We start from the raw sequence: 26,307 nt of genomic DNA, 5'->3' as shown, positions 1-26,307 counted from the left end.
GATAACTGAAAAGTCAGATAGCCCATTATTCTTTAACTTAAGGTTTTAAATGTATTATTAGCACTACAGATATGACCACTTGTATGCCTTTTAACATATGACATGAGCATATTTCTTTAAACACTTTTATTTCTGCAATATTCATTCAGCAAGTTTTCCAATATTCATTGAGCAAGAAAATGAAACTGAAGCTGACCATGCCAACTTTCTTAAGCTCATGTGATCAATATTATGAATCATTTGTCAGCCATTGTTGCTTGCTTTATGTAAAAATTATGCTTGGTTCTGACTAAAACACTGCAAAAAACAAAGTCTAAGCAATTGGAAAGTTTTCATATCAAACCATGAAATCTTGTTTTCCTTATTATAAGATTTAATGACTTTTCAAGATTAAAATTATTTATCTTATTTTAAGAAATCTTGTCAAGTAAGTTTTGCTTACCCAATTGGCAGATTTTCTTGCTAAACAAAAGCAAAGAAACTACATTGTATTTTTTTTTTCTTTTTAGTTTTCACATTTATATTTTCTGTAGTGAGTACATCACACATTGTGTAACATTCAGCTTCAGAATTCAAATATGAGTGACCTCACACCTGTCAGATTCTGAGAACTGGAAAATGATCAAGACTAATCTCAATTCTAATTCACCCACTTATCAAATGTGTCTTTTTGTTGTTTCCTCATCATTTCATATTGCATACTTCTAAAAATTAAAATTAAGTGGCATGAAACTGCCAGTATAAGTCACTCCGAACCACGGGTTGGCACTGTTGCCTCTTCTCTTCTTCATTTTACTGAAAGGATGGTTGACAGACCAACCACCAATGATGTCACGTCTGGTTTCTTGCCACATGAACCCTCCCTTTCCTCTTCCCTGCCTATCCTGAGGCAGTCCTTTTTGACTCCTGTCTGCAGACGGCTGTCTCATGTTTAATTTGTAGTTTTATTTTTGATTTAAGTTCTTAAGATTATATGGGGATCATTTTGGTGTCCCAACTCTTCATGATATCTCTGGTTTTGTTCTTACACTTGGAAAAGCAATGTTTTATCCTAATCATGGCCATGTGAGAGTCAGCATACACATCTTCAGTACTTAGTTTCATACTGATGACACTAGGGGTATTTAGTGTCAGCAGTAACCCTGACCGCACTTATATGGATGTTAGAGGAATTTCACAAAAAAGTCACACAAAGCCAGATCTGAATCTCACAATCACAACATATATCCCAAAGCCTAAATGAAACAAGATATTCACAAACCTGCTTATTTCAATTCAGTGAAGCAGAGGGACCAGCATCAGGCTGGAACCAACCATGAATGGCTCCCCCCACACAAATGCATAGCCAATTCAGAAACGCCAATTAACCTAACATGAACATCTTTGGCAGGGCCACTAGAGAACCTAGAGAACCATAACATATACATACACTCTTACATAAGGAGAACATGAGAGCTCCTCACAGAACATGACAAGGTACGAGGTTCAAACACAGGATGCTGGAACTACAGTATAAGGCAACAGCTCTCGCCACATCACTATTGTGCTGCTCAATGAGAAATATCAACTGCACAGTACATTTTATTATAATATGAGAATTGAATGACAGCTTCTAAATGAGAGAATATAGGTTTATAGGGGGCTGTCTTCCTGACTTCAAAATCACAAAGAATTAACATTATCATTTTTTGATTTTATCCATTCTTCAAAAGTGCTCTTGTCTGGTGATACATATTTGTGGCAAAATAAACTTCTTCAAAAACATATTCAACAGAATAATACGAGCATCCCATAAGACAAGGACAATGTGTTATTTTTGAACGAATGGTAGCACGGTTAAGAAGTGTAATAACATGTTCAGTACATTTTGAGGCAGTAATAATGTCAGGTTGGAATACACAATGGGAGGTCTGAAAATGAAAGCACACCTTATGAGAAGGATTTAGGAGATGTAGTTGACCCCACGATATCAACTGCCAGACAGTGTTCAGAAGCCATTAACAAGGTTAACAGAATGTTAGTTTATATAGCATGATGTGTAGAGTACAAGTCCAAGGAGCTTTGTAATGCACTGGTAAGGCCTCATCTGGAGTACTGTATGTAGTTTTGGTCTCCAGGCTACAAAATGGATATAGCAGCACTGGACTACAGGGGATGAATTATGAGGAAAGATTAAAAAAGTTATTCAGTTTAAGCAGGATATTATTAGGATATATGATTGAACAGCAGGACTTTAGGGACTTTCAAAACTAGATTTGATGTTATTTTAGAATTAAGTGGATAGGACTAGCAAGCTTTGTTGGTCTGAATGGCCTGTTATTCTCTAGATTATTCTAATGAACATCACAGTCAAAAGCTGTCCTCACACTAGGCATGCTTGTTCTGTACTGTGCCCAAATGCGACTGTCCCCTCCTTACCTGCACTCACACTGCACTTTAACGTTCTGGACCCGGGTACACTTTCATCATGACCATGCAACTTTGTGTAAAGCCAAAACAAGATCCGAACATGTGACAGCATGCATGTCAAAATGTTGTTCTGGAGTCGTGTAGGACAGGATAACGCTCTACCCTCTTACACATTTAGTGAGTGTGCAGCGCAGCATTTTGCTGTTAATTGCGACTGCCGATTATCTTGTAAAGGAACTAGTCACTTGAGCATGAGTTCCAAAAATCAAGCAAAACATAATTTTCATTCATGCTGGTAAGCAACACAACAAGTGCCATGGAAAGCAACTCTTCTGTGCCCACTATGTGTGAATATGTTTATTTTTCTATGAGCAGTGACTAATCAGGTAATTAGATGTTGTAATGAGCAGGACTCAATCAGGGAAGAGCCACATAATAATCTGGAACCACCGGTTGAAAACACCGGTGTAGTGTGGATGAAATGTCTGCATTTTTAAACAAACATATAGTAGTGTGGACAGGGCCTAAAGTGTGTACAGTTGTGTATTTATGCACAATACCAAATACAGACAGCAAAAGAGTATTTTACAAGAATTATTATTATCTTATTAAATGAGAAGCAAAAGAGATGAAGGTGTTACTTTTCATTCTTCCCTCTTAATTTTTCAACCAATTAGCTATAATTTAGCTTTCAGCAAATGGACCATTGTCAACAGATTGCGATTGTGATGATAACTGAAGCTCTCTTTCTTTCTCCTTAATTGTTCTTCTTCAATACAGATCCCATTATTTATGCTGGTTTGTCACGGGGTAGTTAAGTGTCACCAGTGAAAATGAGAACATGTCAAAAACCCAACTAAGTATAGGGAGAGAAAGAAAATGTCACTCAGATAACTTCGTTGATTTTAATCTATAATTCATATTTACTTCAGATATGATACTTTGAAAAGATTTGTCTGATTTTGAGAGACATTAAATGAGGTCCACTTCACTGGGAGTTGCGCCTGTCTTTTTTAATTGGTAATTTTATCATTTAACTGAGTAATCAGCTGACACATATTTAGAAGGATCCTCTGTAACTTGCTGTGTACTACACCATATATAGATGTCATCGTCAAGACTGACTTAACCATAATTCTTGCATAAAATTCAATGACATATGCATTACTGTTCATATGAGTGCCACCTGAAATTTTATGTTTAAATACATTTACCACAGATTTCAATTGAACATTATATGGGGTCTTTCCACAGAAACCACCACTTCATAACACCATGTGTCCATTGGTGCTCATTTAATTGTTTCCATATTTCTACATTTACCTTGAGGGAACAAATTGAAGAACCCTCACATTTTACAGTCTATAGCCTCAGCCATAATACTATACTGTGGTTCAAATTCTATGCAGGTTTTTTATTCCATTTTGTTCTTCTGATGTGTTTCAGTTTGAAGAAAAAAAATATCGGTGGTATTGGTCAACAGTAATCTCAAAAAGATTTGAAGAACAATGAAACACCAGGGACACTAAACTGAATAAATAATGTTTGTTGTGAAAGGAAAAAGTAATTCTTGGGCCACTAGCTTTCTGCCAAGTGTCATACAGAATGCAACCTTGAGCAGATATTTCTGCAATATCAAGAGTACATTCCATATGCTATCAGACTTTGACATCAGCCATGTCATACAACATTTGATCTCACATATCTTTCTGAATTGCCTGAAAAAATGTATATGCAACCTTCTTAAAAATATCTTACATTAATGCTAGAAGTATCAAAAATAAAACAAGTGAGTTAAAGTTGTATGTACTGTATGTACAGTATGTAGAGGTGTATAATTAATGTATGATATTATAGCAATAATGGAAACCTGGCTAAATAACAAAAATGGGGATGAGTACAACATAGAGGAATACACACTTTTTAGGAAGGATAGACAGAACAGAAAAGGAGGTGGGGTTGCTTACATCAAACAGAATTTAAATGCAAGACCTCTTCAGTTGGATGATGAGCACTATTTTAGTAAGGACATATCTTCATCTGGAAAGCATTAGGGACATCTGTAGGATGTGTTTCATTGCATATTTTTTCAGTAATATTAAAAAGACAAGTTTATGGAGATGTTATAGCAATGGGGGACTTTAACTACCTGAATATTAACTGGGGTAATCTTGCAAACAGCGGAGCACAAGAGCAGGAGTTTTCGGAAATAATCTGTGACTGTTTTTTAACACAGTATGTTAAAGCACCAACATGGGGTAAAGTCTGTCTGGATTTAGTATTTTGTAATAATCAGGATAGAATTCAGTGTAGAGGTGATTGAACAGCTAGGGCCAAGTGACCATAATATAATACAGTTCTCAGTGTTTTGGAAGAGTATGTATGCAAAGGCTAAAACTAAACTGATTTAGTTTTGGTAGGGCAAATTTTGAGCAGATGCAGCAAAGCCTAAGGAGGATGGACTGGGATAAGCTTTTAAGTGTGGAGACAGTCGAGGAGCAGTGGAACAGATTTAGAAACTTTTCACATATAATGCAGGACAGGTACATACCCAAATGTGAAATTAGTAGGAAATTTTAAGCAACTTTGCAGTGGATTAATAAAGAGTCGAAAAAGAAGCTACATAGGAAGAAAAAGCTGTATAAGGCGTGTAAGACTAATAACTAATGTGAATCACAGGGTGTAAGAGAACATGAGGGCAACCATTAAGAAAGATATTAGGGAGGCTAAAAGGCAGTTTAGAGAGGAATACAACAGATAAGGCGAAAGATTACCCAAATAGATTCAGCATTTTAATAGTAAAAGAACAGTCAAGGAAGAGGTGAAGTATATCAGGAATAGTAAAGGAGAATTAAAAAATACAGACAGTGAAATAGCAGATGCTCTAAACTCAGATTTTTCTGAGGTCTTCACATGTGAGGAAGTAGATAACCTTCCAGCGGTAAAAGGGACTACTAATGAGGTACTGAGTGATTTGTAGAGGGAGAAGTACTTAGATTAAATAAGCTGAAAACAGACCAATAAACTGGACCAAATAATATTTACCCTTGAGTTTTTAAGGAGGTTAGAAAGTACATATATAAGCCCTTGACACATATGTTTGGGAAGTCACTGTAAATCAATCAGCTATAGGTGAGTAAGCTTAATGTGCATCACATTATGAAGAATAACTGAGCCTTTTCAGTTTAAGCAAAAGAAGATTAAGAGGAGACATTACTGAAGTGTTTAAAATTATAAAGGGAACTAGTACATTGGATCAAGACTATTTTTTCAGAATGAGTTTATCAAGAACATGGTGACACAGTTGGAAACTTGTTAAGGGTAAATTTTACACAAACATTACCTAAAATAAGTAGTTCCACACTGGGACGAGAGGGGGTCCTGTTGCTAATGGTCTTGTCTCCTTTTTGTCTCTTTTTTCCCTCGCAGCCTCAAAAAAACACCCCTTGAGGGTACTAAACCAAAGTAAGCCTCGCCTCTTCTGGTCCGCCTTTTATAAAAGTGGAAAACTCCTGGAAAGCAGCATCTCATTTCAGCACAGATCTAAACCAGAGCTTGCTAACATGTCATTCTAAGAGAAGGACTATACCTTTTAAATGGCTCACTAAGGTGCATATTTTTCGTTAATTTTTTAAAATCTTTTTTTTGTTTCAATTAAAGGGGTTTTACCTGATTCAAACCCCAAGCATTTGGTTTTACCCTGTCTCTTTAATTGCCTCTCTATCTATCTATCTATCTATCTATCTATCTATCTATCTATCTATCTATCTATCTATCTATCTATCTATCTATCTATCTATCTATCTATCTATCTATCTATCTATCTATCTATCTATCTATCTATCTATCTATCTATCTATCTATCTATCTATCTATCTATCTATCTATCTATCTATCTATCTATCTATCAAAACAAGACTTGATGCTACTTTGAAAAAAGTGAATAGGACTGGCAAGCTTTGTTTGGTTGCATAGCCTGCTCTCATCTATATTGTTCTAACGCTCTAATGTTCTAATCGATCTAACATTTAGGTCTCTTGTTTCACTAGCTGAGGAGAGATGGGATCATAAATATTATCCTCCCCTCTAGGTCAATGAAAATTCATTGAGGTCACCTTGATAAGCCACTTGCTAAAGACTGGAGAACTATACAGTAATCACAGTCGTCTGTTTAATGAACAGAGTACTAACTCAAAGACTATAAACCACATTATGCATAGACAATCAGACGGTGGCCTGCAAGGAGAATTAAATGAGCCTCAGCAAAATCACTTTGTTTTTTACTAGTCGTCAGGGAGCGTGTAACCTATTTAAACTGACCACTACTGCCCTTGGAAGTAGTGTACTGCATCTGTGTAGAATTTTTAAGGTTAAAGATTAATTCAGCATTAGAGAAGCAGCAAAAATATACCCTTAGCTATGATTTACTTCAGGTTACAATGGAAGGAGAAGCTAGTATGCCTTGGAATTTTTGTCTTCATATATCACCACTACCAGTTGTATCCAATACTGCCTGGGGTGGAATGAAGTGCAGGTGTGGTCACTAAATAAATTTTTCTTACCTTTTTAATTTTCTTCTTTGTTCAGGCCACAGTGTGTGTATTATTTATTTATTTACTTACTTACTAATCTATCTATGTATGTATTTATTTATTTTAAACAGCTTCTGTAAAAAGCCAAACCTCCCCACTGGGACAAGTAAAGTTCTATCTATCTATCTTTTAGATCAGCCATTCCTTTAAGAAAGTTTTGTTTGCAAAATTAAATAATCTGATTGCTTAAAGCAAGTAGTTTCCCAAAAAAATGAGCAAATTCTGTTGAGAGGCAAGAAATATGTCCCTGTCAGGTAATTATAGTTGACTGAGTTATGTAAATAAGTAGCTTTACTCATCTGACCATTATCCAATCCACAAAATGTACAAATGTTTAGAGGAGGAGAGTTCACAGATTCTGAACAGTGCTTATCATGAATGCTATATTAACACAGTGGTTGTGGTTCTTCTGCCTCACTCTGACCAGCTCTCAATAGTTCAGTTTTATTCCCGGATATTTCTATTTCTATTAAACTATGTAGTGATTTGAATTTTACCCAGCATGAGAGAATGTATATGTATGTGTAGCAACTGACTGCCATCTTGTTTATGGTTGAATTCTGTCCCCATGCTATCAGGACAGGCTTCCAGTGACCTTAAAATTGAAAAACTAATCTGACAAAAAAAGTATGAATGAATGACTAACATAATATAGATGAGGATTTGTAAGTTATGGACTATGCTAGTTAATAGTGAAGGTATGAATAACTTCCAAATTGAGATTTTTACTCAAAATAATCTTTGAAGAGGCAGGAAAACATTTTTTAAAACAAAAAAAAAAACACATGAGAAATGCTCTCCTGACACAAAGCTACTTACCAAGACAGTCCTTTTTGTTCCAGTGTATTTTCTGCCCAGGTGGACAGGTACATTCATAACTACCAACAGTGTTCCAGCATCCATGTTCACAACTGCCATTGTTAATGCTGCACTCATCAATATCTGTAACATATTGACAAAAAGAAATGGGCTACAATTAGAGCTTCTGGTTATTACTCACCCAGTCTGACAGTGGCCAAGTCACTTGGGATAAAGTACCTGCTAGATAAGAATAAACAATAATAAAAATAACAACATCCAAACTGATTGAAGTGAAAGGATCCTAGCAATTTAAGTCCTTTAATGTCTTCATTGAGATATGGCCACTTAATTGAGAATTCCTGTGACTTCCCTTCTATCCCACAATTTCCAGAAATTGAAATAAATTCACTTAACTTTGATTCTAGTTTTTTTTTTTGTTCTTTTAGAACAATCAAACATATCCATCCATCCATTTTCCAACCCGCTGAATCCGAACACAGGGTCACGGGGGTCTGCTGGAGCCAATCCCAGCCAACACAGGGCACAAGGCAGGAACCAATCCCGGGCAGGGTGCCAACCCACCGCAGGACACACACAAACACACCCACACACCAGGGCCAATTTAGAATCGCCAATCCACCTAACCTGCATGTCTTTGGACTGTGGGAGGAAACCGGAGCGCCCGGAGGAAACCCACGCAGACACGGGGAGAACATGCAAACTCCACGCAGGGAGGACCCAGGAAGCGAACCGAGGTCCCCAGATCTCCCAACTGCGAGGCAGCAGCGCTACCCACTGCGCCACCATGCCGCCCATCAAACATATTCATTTCAAAAATATGTAGCAAATAAAAGCTGCAGTTATTTTCAGAATCTATGCAATCATCTTCTAGAATTGTCAAATGTTTTACTTGGCTGTTGATCACATCTTGGCATGTTGTATAGCTTTGTATTTTTCTCCTAATTCATTAAACATGCTCGACATTTCTGCTTGACCTCCATTGTTTACCAGTCATCAACACACTCAATATTTAATTTCTTAAAATTGATTTCCGAGAGTAGCATGAAAGAGATCTGAATCGATCGGAATATTACAAAAATCAAAGCTGGCCTATGGTGGCAGCCAAATTGTCTTTTGCCAAGGGCACTGAATGCCTTAAACTCACCAGAAATATTAAGTGCGGACGGCAGAACGGCATGTAAAAGCACGCCTGCTCAAATGGCAAGAGGGAAATCCCCATCAAAAACAAAACAAAACAAAACAAAAAGATTGATCATAAAAGCAAAATGCAGACAGTGCCAGGATGAAATAGCAGGCAATCTCTTTGTCAAGTAATTACACTTTAAAGGTGGTGTACTGCACGCCTTCTTCCAGGGAGCCAGCCGCTTTGTCCAAAGTCTTACACAGAGAATTGAAACTAAGCTGTTCTTAAATAAATACAGTATTAGTGACTTCTAATACAGAAACTTAGGTTTCCAAAACAGGCACCTTAATGTTCTGTTTATTTACTCATTCACATACAGGAGATAACTGCAATAAGTTGTGGCTTGCAGGGGGCGGCGCATCGATCCCCAAAATCACAGACACAACTACTACAAAGACAGTCCAGGGTTCAAAATTAAGTCTTTTGTTTACAACAAATATACCTTTCCCATGTTTCTTTACCACACTGCCGTAAAAGGGTTCCAACAACCAACAGTACGGCACAGCAAACTCTGTAACCCTTCCTTTATTTGCTCCTTTCTCCTCCACTCCACCCAGGTGAGTGTTGTCCATCCCCACTTCTAAATCCAATTCTCTGGGCCAAGTGGACAACTCTCTTTTAACTCCATACCCGGGAATAATTCTAATGCTTAATCTATTGTCTCCAGGATACACTTCCTGGTCAGGCAGGACCCACATGGTCCTTGTGCCATCAATATCCGACAGCTCCCTCTGGTGGACCCCACAGAATGTGACAGGGCAGTCCCATGGCACCACATCTTTCATGTTGCCCTGAAGGTGTCCATACTGAGGCTCACCAGATGAGATGCTGCCTCTCACTGTACAGGTGGTCATTCTGTCCATGGCAGGCAGTCACCCACTGTCCTGTACTTCTGGGTGTCCAACCAGTGTGTCCCTCTGTGGCTGCTGGGACACCAAGCCCAGTGTAGCTGTTGAACCAGCATTTGTCTGTGTCCATGGCCTGGCACAGAGGTGGATTATCACTGCTCCCCAGCTAATCTTTCTTTCCCATGGCCTCCAGGGCAGACAAATGAACAGGATGTATCCCAGCAGGGACATCGGTTGGTCTCTCACAAAGTAAAATAACTTATTATTAGGAACTTAAAAATTCTAACTAAATATACTTTTCATAATCAGTAATGCATCTAAAATATAACACTTCTGATCCCAGGTTCTTCTTCTTCCTGTGGCTGCTCCCGTTAGGGGTTGCAACAGCGGATCATCTTCTTCCATATCTTCCTGTCCTCTGCATCTTGTTCTGTTACACAGATCACCTGCATGTCCTCTCTCACCACATCCATAAACCTTCTCTTAGGCCTCCCTCTTTTCCTCTTCCCTGGCAGCTCTATCCTTAGCATCCTTCTCCCAATATACTCAGCAGCTCTCCTCTGCACATGTCCAAACCAACGCAATATCACCTCTTTGACTTTGTCTCCCAACCGTCCAACTTGAGCTGACCCTCTAATGTACTGTGAGATATGGCCGGCCATTCATATGGCCGGGCCAAATGGAGCCCTCCTTGCAGCATGGAGGTGCCCCGAATGCCAGCAGGGAATTATGGACAGTGGACTTTTAATGCACAGCCCTGCTGGATACCATGGGGGCCACCAGGAGTTGCTGCAGGGAGGCCCAGGGACTGTTATTTGCCCTATAACCGGGAAGTGCGTCTTAGTCACAGCAACAGAGGGAATGACGTACTTCTGGGATAAAGAAGAAGAGTTTTTACCTGACCCGGAAGTGCTGGATAATCACATGGACTGAGGGCTCAGAAGCACTTCCGGATCGAGGACTATAAAGGACTGTGGGAGATCCCAGACAGACACGCTGAGTTGGGAGGCAGGGTGACTAAGCGTCTGGGAGTGGAGGATTGTGTATTGTATTGGTTTATTGGAGTATTGTGGAGTGGTGGTGCTTTGTGCACAGTACTATTATAATAAATAATTATTAGACTTTTGACCTGGTGTCTGACGCATTGTCTGAGGGTTCAAGGGAGCGAGAGCGCCCCCAATCTGTCACAGTACTCATTTCTAATCCTGTCCATCCTCGTTAATTCAGTTTATTTTCATGTTGTATCATCCTCTGCAGGATTCATCAAAGTGCTGTGCATATCTTGAAATAGAAAATATTCACAAACATATGCAGATAACAAAGGCAGTGTGGTAGTTCAGTGAGTAGCATCGCCATTTCACAGATCCACTGTCCTGGATTTATATGGATGTTACACATTCTCTCCATATCATGTGGATTTTACTCTGGGTTCTCCACTTTTACTTCCACATTACTAAAGACCTGCTTGCATGTTAGGCTAACTGCCTATTCTGAATTGCCCCCCTGGGTGTGCATGTAAGTAGGCCTTATAATCAGCAAGCATCCTGTCCAGAGATGTGTCCAGTGTTACAGGATAGGCTCTGGTCCCCAGAAACCATGTTTAAGTGGGCTTGAATGCAATGTGATATATTACAATACTGATAACCTATTAATCATGCTACATAATTTAACTAATACATGTCATCGCACATCCATCCATTCATACATCCACCAATGTCTTTCTGTTAGAGGGACACAAAACGTCAGGGCTGGATTAACCATTAAGAAAACTAAGCACTTGCTTAGGGCATCAAGGAAAGGGGGGCACCACAAAAGATTTTCCATTGCCAGATTTACCATAGACCATATGGTGCAAAACTGCAAATGGTGCAGCTGAACCAGGTCCCTTAAAATGTGTCTCCCAATTTAAATTTAAAAAATACATACAGATATATGCAATAATAAATCTCTCTATTATCATAAAAAAAATCCTGGGACGAGACGAGACTTTTTCAGAGAGATACTTTCACGTCCCACGAGACTTTGTGCCAAGAGATTTAACCACGCCTGGGGCCGGAAATAAAAGACAAAGAGTAGATGACAAAGTAGAACATCGTAAAGAATTCAAAAACCTTGGCGCTATACACATGCAGAGCAGGTTAGAGATAATGAAAGTACTAAAATTGGAAAGTCTCAAAAAAATGATAGTAAAGATTGCATTAATGCAAACAAACGGAAATTATTACTCGGTGAAATGATGGAACAGCAAAAAGAGATCAAATATATTGTTCAGATTTAAACTTTAAGTCAGAGACTTGTAGATCATCTAATTCGTGTTGCCATTAGGAAAAATTAGTGTTTCTTCCCAATGAAGAGGCGTATCCATGAGAAATAAAAGATTTGTTGTTTGGTGAAAGTGAAATCCACATACAGTATGCGAGCGGCAGAGACACAAAGTGGCTGGCGCACAGGGCAGGCTGGGGGGGTTGGCGAGCAAAGCGAGCGGGGGGCGAAGCCCTCTAGTATAATAATAAAATAGTAATAGATATTAATGATATATATTAAAACAAAATTAGAATGTGGTAATTGTCACACAGACCACCGAGGCTCATGTGATTGTTCTTGTCTTGGTCATATCGGCCGTCCTGTTCAGTCGTTCACTGAGAGTGAGCGCAGCTCATATATACAGTATGGGGGCACCAAACTTTTTTAAGTGCTTAGGGCCTCTAAAGGTCTTAATCTGGCCCGGCAAGATGTTAGAGCGTAACTTGGAAGCACTGGGTATAGGGCAGAATAGTAGTCCATTGCATAGAATATACACAGTGTCAGACAGAAGCACTAGTCAAAATCAATAAGGAGTGGTTGGCTGTCAGAATACAACTACATAGGCTACTACAGGTAAGAAGTAATGTCAAGGGGGCACTAGTCATTCCTGTACTTTTTTGTGTGCCCAGAAAGGGAAACTGGTGGAGGTAGTGATTTGGGGGGAAATGGTAGGAGGCCAGTGAAATACCTCCTGACCACTAGGGGACAGCTCCCTGCTTATGATTGGTATGGTGGGAACTGTGCTGTCCTTTTATAAAATATTAGCTGTCCTCTGCATCTAAGACAAGTTGAAATCTAAGTAATCATGTACTTCTCATCATTAGAATTTGAAATAGACAATGGAATGGATGTTATATACCATTTGGTATGGGATTCGTAATAACAATGTTACCTCAGCATTAACGTTTGCAGTGCACCTTCTGCTGGAATGTATTTTGTAATGCATATAGTAATAAAATGTATTGCATTTGTCTATCTGACAGATGGTACATCACAAACTTTTGCAATAATAAAATGCATTACTAAAAAAATGTTTACGATGCACCATCGTTTGGAATGACAGACACATAATAAACTGCAGAGACACACAGACACATATCCTTTTATTATGGTGGACTAGCTGCTCTATCTGTCTAATACAGTATTCAATGTAGACCTCAGCATTATCATTTGTAGTGCACAGTCTACTGAAATGCATTTTGTAACGCATATACTGTAGTAATAAAATGCATTACATTTGTCATTCCATTACAAACACTTGCAATAATAAAATGCATTACTAAAAATATTTGTGAAGCACCATCTGCTGGAATGACACATGCAGTACACATGTCTCAGTTATTAGTCACTGGGAATGGAATTTGTAAAAGCAGTGTTAATGTTTGTGATCTATTGCAATGACAGGGATATAGCAATCAGATGGACACAGGGAGAAACACAGACACTTATCCTTTTTAAGGAGGAAGGAGGCCACAGAGATATTTTGTAATCTTAGCCCTTCTAAAGCAGAAAAAAGTTTAGAAATGCGGTGATCTTGATTGTGACCGGAGGACAATTGCTTATTATGTAACTGAACCCTGGAAGTAATGCAATAAGATTCTCCCTGAACCAATAAAGGAAGTGTACTGGGTTGCGGGTTGGGGTGGGGAGTTTGGTGAATGGTTGAGTACCATTGCTGTGTGCAGAGCTTGTATATATATAAAAAAGTCTACGCGTGGAAGTGTGTGTGTCTGTCCGGCTCGGAAGTGCGAGGCTACTACAGCATGAAGCTCAGACAGCCAGCAAGGCAGCCCCAAGTTAATGAGTCGGAAGAAGAAAGTGACTCTGTTGCCAAAGTAAAACCGCTGAGAAAAGAGAGAATCTCTTACGCAAGCGAGACAAGCACATTGGCAAAATGGTATCCCTTTTACTTTTCCCCCACCGCTAATACACAAGTGAGGCGAGCATGTCAGCAAAATGAAACCTAGGAGAGAGACGCCCAGAGTAGTTCCTTTCAATTACTTGACATCTGTACATTTCAATTTTTTTTCTGATGATTTCAATAGTTTCTAGGACCCCGGGCTTACACAGCTAGTGTATAGGTAGATAGATAGATAGATAGATAGATAGATAGATAGATAGATAGATAGATAGATAGATAGATAGATAGATAGATAGATAGATAGATAGATAGATAGATAGATAGATAGATAGATAGATAGATAGATAGATAGATAGATAGATAGATAGATAGATAGATAGATAGATAGATAGATAGATAGAGTAAATTTAAAATATTTTCTTTATCTGCTATAATGGCAGCATTAGAAAGCTCAGCCATATCCTTTGCCTACATTATCACTGTTCAGATATACAACAACTCCACAAAACTAGAAGGAGATGATATAAAGTCACTGAAATAAAACAGTGTTAGTTTGCAGGATTTGACAAGTAACACAAATCAAATGGTTTGGCAAAAAAAACCAGCAAAACTTTTATTACAAACATCTAGAATTTTATATCAAAAGCAATTAGCAATGTTACTGATAATGTCACTGAGAACTGTGCTATAATTTAGAAACGCAAAATTTTCTTTTTTTTTTAATCTGGAGTTGCTCCAGTCATTCTCAGTTCAGAGTTTCATCTTTCCCTAGAGGCAACCTAGCAGTATACAAAGCTAAAGTAAACTTTGTAGCTAGTAACCAAGCTGACCTAGGTGTAAGCTTTCTCATTTTAAGACATCTGATTTATCAGATCTTGTGTCATGTTCATAGAAATGACGTACAGGTGGTTAAGTGCCTACGTGCACAGTGCAATGTCTGGAAACATTTCTGCAATGTGAAATTAGTGACATCTAAATTGTAGAACAAATTAATATTTTTTTAATAGAACTGTACACCAAAATCAAAAATACAGTCTGTCCACTTTCTCTACTCAGAAGGAACATCGTTGTGGATTTTTAAATGTTACTACTAACAAGAAGTTTTAGGTTTGTGGGTGAGCTGAAGAAAGGTCATTTCCAGAAATGAAGAGATGCTAGTGGTTCAGTGTGACTAAAGCTTTTTAGAGCGAGGATGGGAAAGAAGGGAAGCCACTTCATGAATAGCACAATAGCAGAGGAGAAATGTGGTTTTTGTGCTCTATATATATTTATGCTTTATGTTTTCTCACACTGTGACCCTCGTCAGGACAAGCAAATGGGAAGATGAGATGAGATATGTTGTTCTCTCAGTTGGGCGGCATGGTGGCGCAGTGGTAGCGCCGCTGCCTTGTAGTTAAGAGACCTGCGTTCTCTCCCCAGGTCTTCCCTGCGTGGAGTTTGCATGTTCTCCCTGTTTCTGCATGGGCTTCCTCCCACAGCCCAAAGACATGCAGGTTAGGTGCATTGGCGATCCGAAATTGTCCATGGTGTGTGGGTGTGTGTGTCCTGCAGTGGGCTGGCGCCCTGCCCGGGGTTTATTTCCTGCCTTGCGCCCTGTGTTGGCTGGGATTGGCTCCAGCAGACCCCCATGACTCTGTATGTAGTGGGTTGGATAATGCATGGATGTTCTCTCAGTCATCCCATTGTGCGTTTTTTTAAATAACCTAATGATTTATAAACACGAGGGCAAATCAGAAAGTAAAGACTATTTGAAAAATTGTGCAGTAACCACAACAGATAGAATCTGACACAATATAACATGTTTGCGATGGCTTACAGGTAGTTTGAACACACAGTGCAGTTCTCTGCTATTAGTATATTTGAGGCCAATGTCAAATGAACATGGATGCTCTACTGTGGGATTGCATCAGTGTGCAATTGAGCAATGTGCTGTACTGAGATTTCTTTGGGCAGAAGGAGTGAAACCTGTGGAATTTCACTGAAGGGTGCTGGCTCATAATGGAAGTGAAAACAGTATGACTCTTGGAAAAGGTTATGAATGGGCAGAAAGGCTTAACTCAGGAAAAACAAGTGTAACCGACGAAGCTCTAGCTGGTCAGCCGTCAACATTACATACGCAAGTCCACATCGACATGAAGAATGCCTTCATCAGGGAAGACCGACGGATTGCATTATCCACATTTGGATATCAGCTATGAATCTACACATGCCACAGTGCATAATGACTTGGGGCACCGTAAAGTTTGCACAAAAACAGGTATCTAAACAGCTTACTGATCTGCACAAGCCAACATTCTTGTAATATAAAAAATATATATAATAAAGAAAACATTGACGATCCTAAATTGTCCCTAGTGTGTGCTTGGTATGTGGGTGTGTTTGCCCTGCGGTGGGCTGGTGCCCTGCCTGGGGTTTGTTTCCTGCCTTGCACCCTGTGTTGGGTGGGATTGGCGCCAGCAGACCCCCGTGACCCTGTAGTTAGGATATAGCAGACTTGATAATGGATAGTAAAGAAAACTGTAATTAAAGCCACCAAAACAGCCCCGGAATGCTCTCTCCAATTATTTAATGGCTCTAGCTATATATCAGTGTTTAGTACTCTAAATACTCTGGTTGGTTTTACAGAAACAGTTTGCAAGCCCTAGATTCTCTTGCAGGAAAACGTTGTGTTTATGAATTTATTGTGTTTAGTTGTTTAATGTGTTGTATTTTTTACAATTATTACAGTCACAAAACTGCATTATTATTTTCCATATTTACTTTCCTGTGAAGGGTGGCACGGTGGTGCAGTGCTAATCTTGCTGCCTCACAGTAAGAAGACCAGGGTTCACGCCCCGGGTCTTTCCCATGTGTTGCTTACAGGTTTTCCCTGTGACTGTGTGGGTTTCCTACGCAGGTTCTGGTTTCTTTTCACCATCCAAAGACGTGCAGGTTAGGTGAATTGGAGACCCTAATTGGCCCTAGTGTGTGGTTGGTGTGTGTATTTGTGCTGCGATAGACTGGCACCCTGTCCAGGGTTTGTTCCCGTCTTGTGCTACCTGGGAAAGTTTCCCACACCCCCTGCGACTCTGGTCTGGATTAAGTGGTTTCCTTTGAACACTGTATGGTTGCTCCAAAGTTCAAGCAGCAGAAAATATCAAGAGGGATAGCAGCGTTAAAAGGTGAAGTGTACAAAATCAGCGTGGACTGTTCAAGATGGGTAGGGTAGGTATGAATTTAAAACAAAAGAAGGGATACATGTAATTCAAGGGGAAGAGAATTTAAAATGGAAAGGAAAGGTTTTGCTAGAGAAAATGCTGCTTTAAGCTCTTTGATACAGCACTTACATAGGCTACTGTACACATGAGGCCCAACCACTAACTGGTTGTGAGTAGGCCCTATGTGCTTAGTCCTTTACTGATGGAGTTAAGTGTATGGCTACATTATTGTCAAGTTTGGCATAACTGAAGTCAATCATTTGTGCTGCTTTAGCTAGTAATGTCAAAACCCGGATCCCAGCTTCAAAGCATTCAACAGTTAAATGTCCAATTCATGACAGACAAAGACATTGCCCTATTCAGATTTACTGAAGTGTACTGTGAAAGTGCTAAAAATGAAAAAGGCTGCTCAGGTTCTGTGAACCCTGCAAGCCATGTGGTAGTCTGATTTCAAATGAATGATACAGTTTCCATTCGACTGACAGTCAGTGACATTCTTTAGTGCATTTTTTGAATCATCCATGGCAACCTACAAAGCTTCATTTTACCTCAAATAGAAGGCTGCTGTGATCTAAAAGAAATGAAAAATAAATTTTGCTTTTTCTAAAAGTAGGATGACCCTCGTCTGTTCAAGAATTTGAAAGAAGAGATGGTGAATAGTACTTCTTTGGAAAGACCAAATTATGAAATAGATTTCACCAATTGTAGAAGTAACTTTAAAATCATTAAAAAATAAAGTGTATCAGCATCAATGTGAGGAGGTTATTTGCTTATTACTTAGGCAAATTCTTTTATGCTTTTATATTGCTAAAGAAAGAACAAGCGATGTTAAAATAACGAGGACCACTGCTTATGGAAGAATCGAGCGGCACAGCTAGGTTTATATTTCTGTTCCACTTAAGCAATATTGTCAAACTGAAAAAAAGACACTGGATAACTGCAAATGGAGACTCTTTAAAAAGAACTGCTAGAGCAGGGAAGGGTCAGAGTGGAGCTGGGGGTTCCTCATGTTAATTAAAATGTTGAGGGGGTAGACTCTGGAAGAACTGTTAACAATTAGCAAGCAGCAGAAAAGAGAAGGCGGAGCAGTAAGAGAATGAGAAAGAAACTGTGTAAAGCAAGCCAGGACATCAAGCACACCTTGTCTGAGGGATTTACACTTGAAGCAATTTCAAATAAAGCACAGCAGTAAGACCTCCATAGATACTCAAATGACCACAGGTAATGACAACATTATGCAGTTATTCATTAGGGAATATTTACATCATTATTTTGTAATTATAAAATACATAGCACATCTTTAATTAAATTTCATAGAAACAAATTAAATTCTTTGCACAATCAAGAAAAAAACATCATCAAATCCTATACAGAGAGCATTTTCCTGCTAGCATTATCAATCAATAACTCTCGTCAGCAACAGCCCATATTGACATTGGATTTCCACAAGCAACTACTGTTCTCTTTTGTAGGCTCATGGACTGATACTCTCCTTGTGCTGAAAGTCCATCTTCTGCACATTCAGTTCCAGGTCTAGCTGGACATAAGACAAGTAGGAGGGACAGAGCCGACCACAGCGGTGGAAATTCATTTTACATTATTTCTATTAGAAGATGTAGAAATCAAACAATGATTGAGTAGCTTTGGATATAGTCTTTAGAACCATGTGAAAGATTATCTTTAAAGCTTCATGAAAATACTCATTCAAGTCAAAGGTAATTATTATATATGAATGTAAAACATTTTGTCAATAATTTGAGATTGCTATAGCAGTAAATCTAGCTCTTCATTTTTGTTAATTTGTTCTTTACATTATTTAATGTTTCTCTTAGAAATGATTGTGTACTTTTTTACAGTATAAACAATATTTAAATATTCTGATAACTAGATATATATATATATAATAAAATTAATAATAATGATCAAATTAGTAGAATATTTTTGATTTGTTATTAGAATATGGTATCACATCCTAGGCGCACCATACACAGTAAAAAAAAAAAAAAAAAAAAAAAAATATATATATATATATATATATATATATATACTGTATCCATCCATTATCCAACCCGCTATATCCTAACTACAGGGTCACGGGGATCTGCAGGAGCCAATCCCAGACAACACAGGGCGCAAGGCAGGAAACGAAACCCCAGGCAGGGCACCAGCCCACCACAGTTTATTTTATATATATATATATATATATATATATATATATATATATATATATATATACACACACACACACACACACATGCACACACACACACACACAGTCCTCACATTTAGCATTTACCCCTCTGCTTCACAGTTTAAAGTTACAAAAGAAACAATTCAGACATGACTAAAGTGCACATTGCAGACTTTAATTTAAGGGTATTAGCAGACATTTCGGTCATTCCATGCAGAAATTACAACACTTTTTCTACATGGTCCCCTTAGTTCATGGCACCATAATGTTTGGGACAATTGGCATCACAGGTGTTTGTGATTCCTCAGGTGTGTTTCATTCCTTCATAAGATACCTCAGCTGGCTTCTACCCTTTGGAGTCTGTAGTTGCCTTTGTACAACACGAGGACAAGAGCTAGACCTAAATCAACTGTCTGAAATCTCATTAAGAAGAAAGACTGCAGTGGTGAGCTCAGTAATCACAAAGGAACTTGTAGACCAAGGAAAACCCCCACTACTGAGGACAGAAGTGTCCTCACTATGGTAAAGAAAAAGCCGCAAACGCCTGTCTGACAGATCACAGACAGTCTTCAAGAGGCATATGTGTATATGCCAGAGCCGACTACCCTCAGAAGACTTCATGAACCGAAATACAGAAGCCACAGTGCAAGATGCAAATCACTAGTCTGCCACAAACACAGGATGGCCAGATTACAGTTTGCTGAAATAGTACTTAAAAGAGCCTGCAAAATTCTAGAAAAAAGGAACTGCCCAAGATCCGAAGCTGACCACCTCTCATCTGTTAAACATATTATGGCTTGGGCATGGATGGCTGCCAAAGGTACTGGCACACTTAACTTCATTGATGATAACACTGCTGATGGCAGTGTCACAATGAATTCTGAGGTGTTCCAGTAAATACCTCCAAACTCATTGGACAGCACTTCATCCTACAATAAGATTATGATCCCAAACATACTGCTAAGGCAACACAGGAGTTTTTTAAAGCTAAAAAAATAGAAAATTCTTGAATGGCCAGCAAGTTACCCGATTTAAATCTAACTGAGCAGGCCTTTCATGTGCTGTAGAGAAAACTTAAGGGGACAAGCCCCTAAAACAAGCAGAAGCTGAAGATGGCTACATTAGAGGCTTGGCAGAGCATCGCCAGAGAAGATCCTCAGCACCTGGTGATGTCTATGAATCTCAGACTTCAAGCAGTCATTGCATACAAGGGATATGCAACAAAGAACTGAATATGACTGTTTTAATAGATCTGCCATTTCTGTGTCCCAAACTTTAGGGTGCCCTGAAACAGGCGACTATGTATAAAATTGTTGTCATTTCTACATGGTGTGATCGAAATGTATGCAAATACCCTTAAGTTAAAGTCTGCAATGTATAATTTAATCTTGTCTGAATTATTTGATTTGTAATTTTAAACTGTGGAGCAGAGGGGTAAATCATAGATAAAAATGTGTCTTTGTCCCAAACATTATGGAGGGCTGTTTATCTCCCTTGTCATATTAAAACAGTGGACAATAATAGGATTATGAAATGCACATTTTTGCCAAAAATGAACAGTAAGTCTTGAGGAAGCTGTGAAGAACAATGAAATTGCCAAGGCCTAAAGTATTCCAGTCAGAAGTGGGAGTAACTACTCCAAATAGGGGACAGACCCTGTGGAAAATAAACCAATCAAATTGGTAAAGTGAAGTTTGTTTTTTCTGCTATCTTACAGTACATGTTTGCAAATAGTATGTTATTACAAGACAACTAGTCTGCTCACTGCCATGTGGCCTTACTTTAGGGGAGCTGAGAAAGTAACAATCACTGAGACGTGAAATTAAATTAGAATGCTTGTAAATGCTCTATGCTTAACCAGGAATGGTGAGATATTAAAAGTAATCCATAAATAAAAGACATACCTCCACAATGCGTCAGCCCATAGAGTGTATAACCTTTGAAACATACACATTCAAAACTCCCAGGATAGTTGATACACGTGTGGTCACACGTTCTTTCAAATGAGCATTCATCAATATCTGCAAAAAAGAATTGTACATTTAAACAGGTAAAATAGGAAGACAGAACGTGCCCATGAATATTTCTTCTGAAAGCAGAGGCAGCACTTGAAGCTTTGCTTGGCATCTTTAGTATTTTGTCAATAGTATGGGATTACACTTTTCGGCGTACTAATTAAAATAAACATTGAGAAAAACACAAATGTTACTTATGAGTGGCAAAATAGAAATTAAATACTCCATGTTATTTAACTCTGTTCCCCTCAAAAGGAAAAATATCAATAAATCTTAAAATTACATCCACAATTCCTGAAACTGCCTAGTCTAATACAAAAGCAGTGTCACAGGGAATCACTTCTTGTTCTGGTGCCGTTTTGCAAATGACAGGAACAAACAATGCCCTGAAAGTCAAACCATTACAGAAAATGTTCACACATACACCTGTGTACTGGGACAATTTAGCATTAGAAATGAATCGTCTCAACAGGATGTGAGTAAACACTGCACAGACATGGGAACAAAAGGGAAAAATAGCATGTTAACCCCAGTTCATGTAACTTTTACACTATTATCTACTATAATACATGACAACATGTTCCTTGCATTTATGTTTACGTTTAAAGAAAAATTTTCTAATGTTTATGCAATATTAACCATTAACTGAATTCCACCCCTACTACCAATACTGACTTTGAAGGCACTAAAACATTAATTATTATTATTATTACTATTTTGCTGACACATCCCTGTGACAGGTCATACCATAGATCCTTTTTAATTAATCAGCTTGGTGGGTGTACCTGTAAGTACCATGAGGGGGTGCTGTGAGCAGCACGGAAATGCGTCCTGGTGCTTTTGGGAAAAGGGTGCTGGGGAGAGGAATATGAGTGAAAGGATATCAGAGGGGTCCAAATTGAGACTGATAATTGGTAACTGCTAGAGGTGGTTGAATGTGGATTTGGGTACACAGGGGTGAGATGGTGAGAAGCTGACTAAGGCACTGCGTGGACCATGTGGGGGCATTGTAAGGGGAATGAGACAATCACTGGCAGCTAAGAGTAACTGGTCTTCTTCAACATTGGAGTATTTAATGCCAGGAGTATTTAAATTTAGGTCTGGGGATAGAGAAGGGCGGTTAGTAGTCTCTCAGATGAGTGCCACTGATTTTGTTTTAATCCCTCAGAGTTTGAGGGTGAGGAGAAGCCACAGCTTTATATTCTGAACTGCTGAATATCACAGAATGAGAAGGAAGGAGAAGTGAGCACAGTTGAGTCCCTGATTAACGTACCCATGGTGGATGAAAGGTGAGTGCATGGTCTGACAGAATGGGAAAACAATGAGAGAGCAACAGAGAGGAAGCGAGATCGGGAATGGAATGATAGTGGTGAAGACAAATTGTTTTGGAATGGGGGCTTCCGACGACCAAGATAGGGAGGTGTGGAATCAATCATGGTGGTGGTGCTACACGTCTTAATCCAGTTACTAGCGAAGATTATTTTTATGTCTATTAACACTAAAGAATGTTCGTTGCTTGGAATTCATTTTTTTAAAGTATTTTCAACTTGATTTACAAATGTTTATCTTCTATCACTAGAATGGACTGGTTGAATTGTAAAAATGCACAATTTATTTATTACTTGTAGGGAACACACAACAAAAAAGGGTCTGATATTTTGCACTTTCCTAAAAACTGTTACCTGAGTCTATCATTCTCTCACTTTGGGGGCTCGACCATGAACTACAAAATGCCCAGGAGTCGTAGGCTGAGGGCAAAGGACAATCACAATTCTAAAAACTTGTGTATTAGGACAACTGGAGACTTGCTGATTGCTTAGATTTAGAGAGCTTGTATGACTTTGGCCTGTGAAGTACCTGTGATTCCAAATCAGGGCTCATTCCTGCACTGTTCCCAATTCTGCTGATAAAGGCTCCAGGCCAGTAACTAGTTTTCTCATTCACTTTCCTTGCATGATTTAGAAAAGAAAAGCAATAATTAAAATCAAAGATGGAAGTAAGGTGAATATAAAAGAACTCCCAAATGCAGTCTGGAATATGTTACATGACATTAGCAACATTGGAAAATACTTTAAAGGCAGGCCAATCTACTGTATCTAAAATTTGTTGTCAATTCCTATTCTGAGAACAATTTATTTTTATGCACTTGAAGGTCTTGAATTTTTTACAGTTCATTCAACACACTGCTAGGCAAGAGCATAATTTTGCTCTGTCTAGAATGCTGCATGCAAAGAACTATTTTCTAAAATCTGTGTCAGATTACTTATTTCAATTCGAGACAATGCTTCCTCGAAGAGATATATTGTTCAGTTTGGTCCTCACCATAAATTCACTGCAAAGCCCTAAGCAATTGACTACAGCTGTCAATCATATTTGATATAAAATTTCTTTGGACACAACCCACAGGGTTCAGTTCCATAAATACATAAATATAAAGATAAAAACTTCTTATTTTGACTGCTTAGGTTAGGGGTTGCCACAGCGGATCATCTTTTTCCATATCTTCCTGTCCTCTGCATCTTACTCTGTTACACCCATTACCTGCATGTACTCTCTCTCTACATCCATACACCTTCTCTTAGGCCTTCCTCTTTTCCTCTTAGCTATGAAGAGGGTGAAGAACAGAAAGGCTGTTGGTTCAGATGGCATACCTGTGGAAGCATGGAGGTGTTTAGGAGAGATGGCAGTGGAGTTTTTAACCAGATTGTTTAATGGAATCTTGGAAAGTGAGAGGATGCTTGAGGAGTGGAGAAGAAGTGTACTGGTACTGGTTTTTAAGAATAAGAGGGATGTGCAGGACTGCAGTAACTACAGGGGAATAAAATTGATGAGGCACAGCATGAAGCTATGAGAAACAGTAGTGGAAGCTAGGTTAAGAAGTGAGGTGATGATTAGTGAGCAGCAGTATGGTTTCATTCCAGGAAAGTGCACCACAGATGTGATATTTGCTCTGAAGGTATTGATGGAGAAGTATAGAGAAAGCTAGAAAGAGCTGCATTGTGTCTTTGCGGATCTGGAGAAAGCATATGACAGGGTACCTCGAGAGGACTTGTGGTATTGTATGAGGAAGTCGGGAGTGGCAGAGAAGTATGTAAGAGTTGTACAGGATATGTACATGGGAAGTGTGACAGTGGTGAGGTCTGCGGTAGGAATGACAGATGCATTTAACGTGGAAGTGGGATTACATTAGAGATCCGCTCTGAGCCCTTTCTTATTTGCAATAGTGATGGACAGGTTGACAGACGAGATTAGATAGGAGTCCCCGTGGACTATGATGATTCCGGATGACATTGTGATCTGTAGCGAGAGTAGGAAGCAGATTGAGGAGACCCTGGAGAGGTGGAGATATACTCTAGAGAGGATAGGAATGACAGTCCTAGGAGCAAAATGAAATACATGTGTGTGAATGAGAAGAAGGTCAGTGGAGTGGTGAGGATGCAGGGAGTAGAGTTGGTGAAGGTGGATGAGTTTAAATATTTGGGATTAACAGTACAGAGTAACAGGGATTGTGGAAGAGAGGTGAAAAAGAGAGTGCAGGCAGGGTGGAACAATCCATCTTTTTTCCTTACAGTGTTATCTATTAACTAACCATGTTACCTGTTGAAGACTGGATACACACATATGGACCTTATTATATAGTCAATCTCTTTTACGTAATGTGGCTCACAGCATACGCTATGACAGGCATGTTTTTTTATGTAAATGAGAATACAACATTGTATGAAACTGAAAAGCTCAGGGATGCAGTAAAACATTTAAACAGTAAGAATCCAGAAGTGGCTGACACTATATTGAGATGAGATACTATAGATTCCAAACTGAATAAAGTTAATTGTTTTCATGGATCCCATATTTTATGTGACACTCCTAGTACTTGCCATTTAATGTGAATCTTTCATATTTTATATTTATAATAATACAATATGACATTTTACATTATATAGAACATTATGTTTCATTTGTGATAATGCTCATCTCAAATGAGCCATAAAGTCGAAGCAAGCAACATACAAACATTTAGTGGTTTCCACAATGTCTTTAATCAAGTTTTCTGCAGCACACATGGCTGGTTTATTTTTAAAATGTAATTAAATCCAATGTTTCTCTGTATTCGAAGGGTACAACCAGTTTCTTCATGAAACAGCTTTTCTGCAGCTTGTTCATCATGTAATGCAAATAGCAAGTAACACTGCACTTGTAAACACAACTGGTTTGTAATTATTTTTCTAAGAACTTCAATCCATGTTGCCCACATGGATTCACTACAGAATGCCTTTCTTCTGAAAGCAGCAGGCTAATTTTATGATGTTAATTAACCTGAGATCAACATCTGTAAACAGGCTTGCTCTAGAGGACAATTAAATCTATTACCTAACTATAGAGGACCTTCTTTATGTTGCTATATGTTTATATATTCGAATGTACTGTACTGAATGTGCCAAGCTCTTCCTTTCTTCAATGCTGTGCTTATAAAAATATGAGCTGCACACTTTGAGCATAGGTTTCAACAGAGTGGCAGAAATACAGAATTATTGTTCACTAAGCATATGATGAAACACACACAAGTACATACAGCCTCAAAAATGCAACGAGTTTTCAAATATTTTCACAATATGACCTGGTAAATGTAATGTCTCTGTGTACTTTACAATATGGCAATTGTAAACAAGAGCAAAAGGTAGGAGAGTCCGTCTATGTGGAGTTTAAACATTCAGCATGGATTTGTCTATGTACAGTAGGTTTTCTGGTTTTACTCCAACATCTCAAGGATAGGCATGTTAGAATAAATGACAAACTAAATGACTAGCACCTCATCCATCCGTGGTTCCTTCCTAGTGCACAATGCTGCCAATATAAAGCTGTGTCGCCTCACACCCTGGTATTT

The 26,307-nt window shown here is 38.7% G+C and overlaps 1 protein-coding gene across 2 annotated transcripts in view; it reads right to left on the bottom strand.

Annotated features, from left to right (window-relative positions):
• scube1 (signal peptide, CUB domain, EGF-like 1) overlaps window positions 1-26,307 on the bottom strand; it is a 527,308-nt gene that overhangs the window by 60,778 nt on the left and 440,223 nt on the right. For both annotated transcript variants that reach the window (XM_028817682.2, XM_028817689.2), the window contains 2 exons: window positions 21,312-21,428; window positions 7,821-7,943 (listed from right to left, as the gene is read on the bottom strand). In XM_028817682.2, coding sequence (XP_028673515.1) covers window positions 7,821-7,943; window positions 21,312-21,428 — 240 coding nt within the window. The remainder of the gene's footprint in view (window positions 1-7,820; window positions 7,944-21,311; window positions 21,429-26,307) is intronic.

Source organism: Erpetoichthys calabaricus, chromosome 1, assembly GCF_900747795.2.
Source record: "Erpetoichthys calabaricus chromosome 1, fErpCal1.3, whole genome shotgun sequence".
Classification (NCBI taxonomy): Eukaryota; Metazoa; Chordata; class Cladistia; order Polypteriformes; family Polypteridae; genus Erpetoichthys; species Erpetoichthys calabaricus.
The sequence above is the reverse complement of the archived record's forward strand: the minus strand, read 5'-3'. Positions and strand labels throughout refer to the sequence as shown.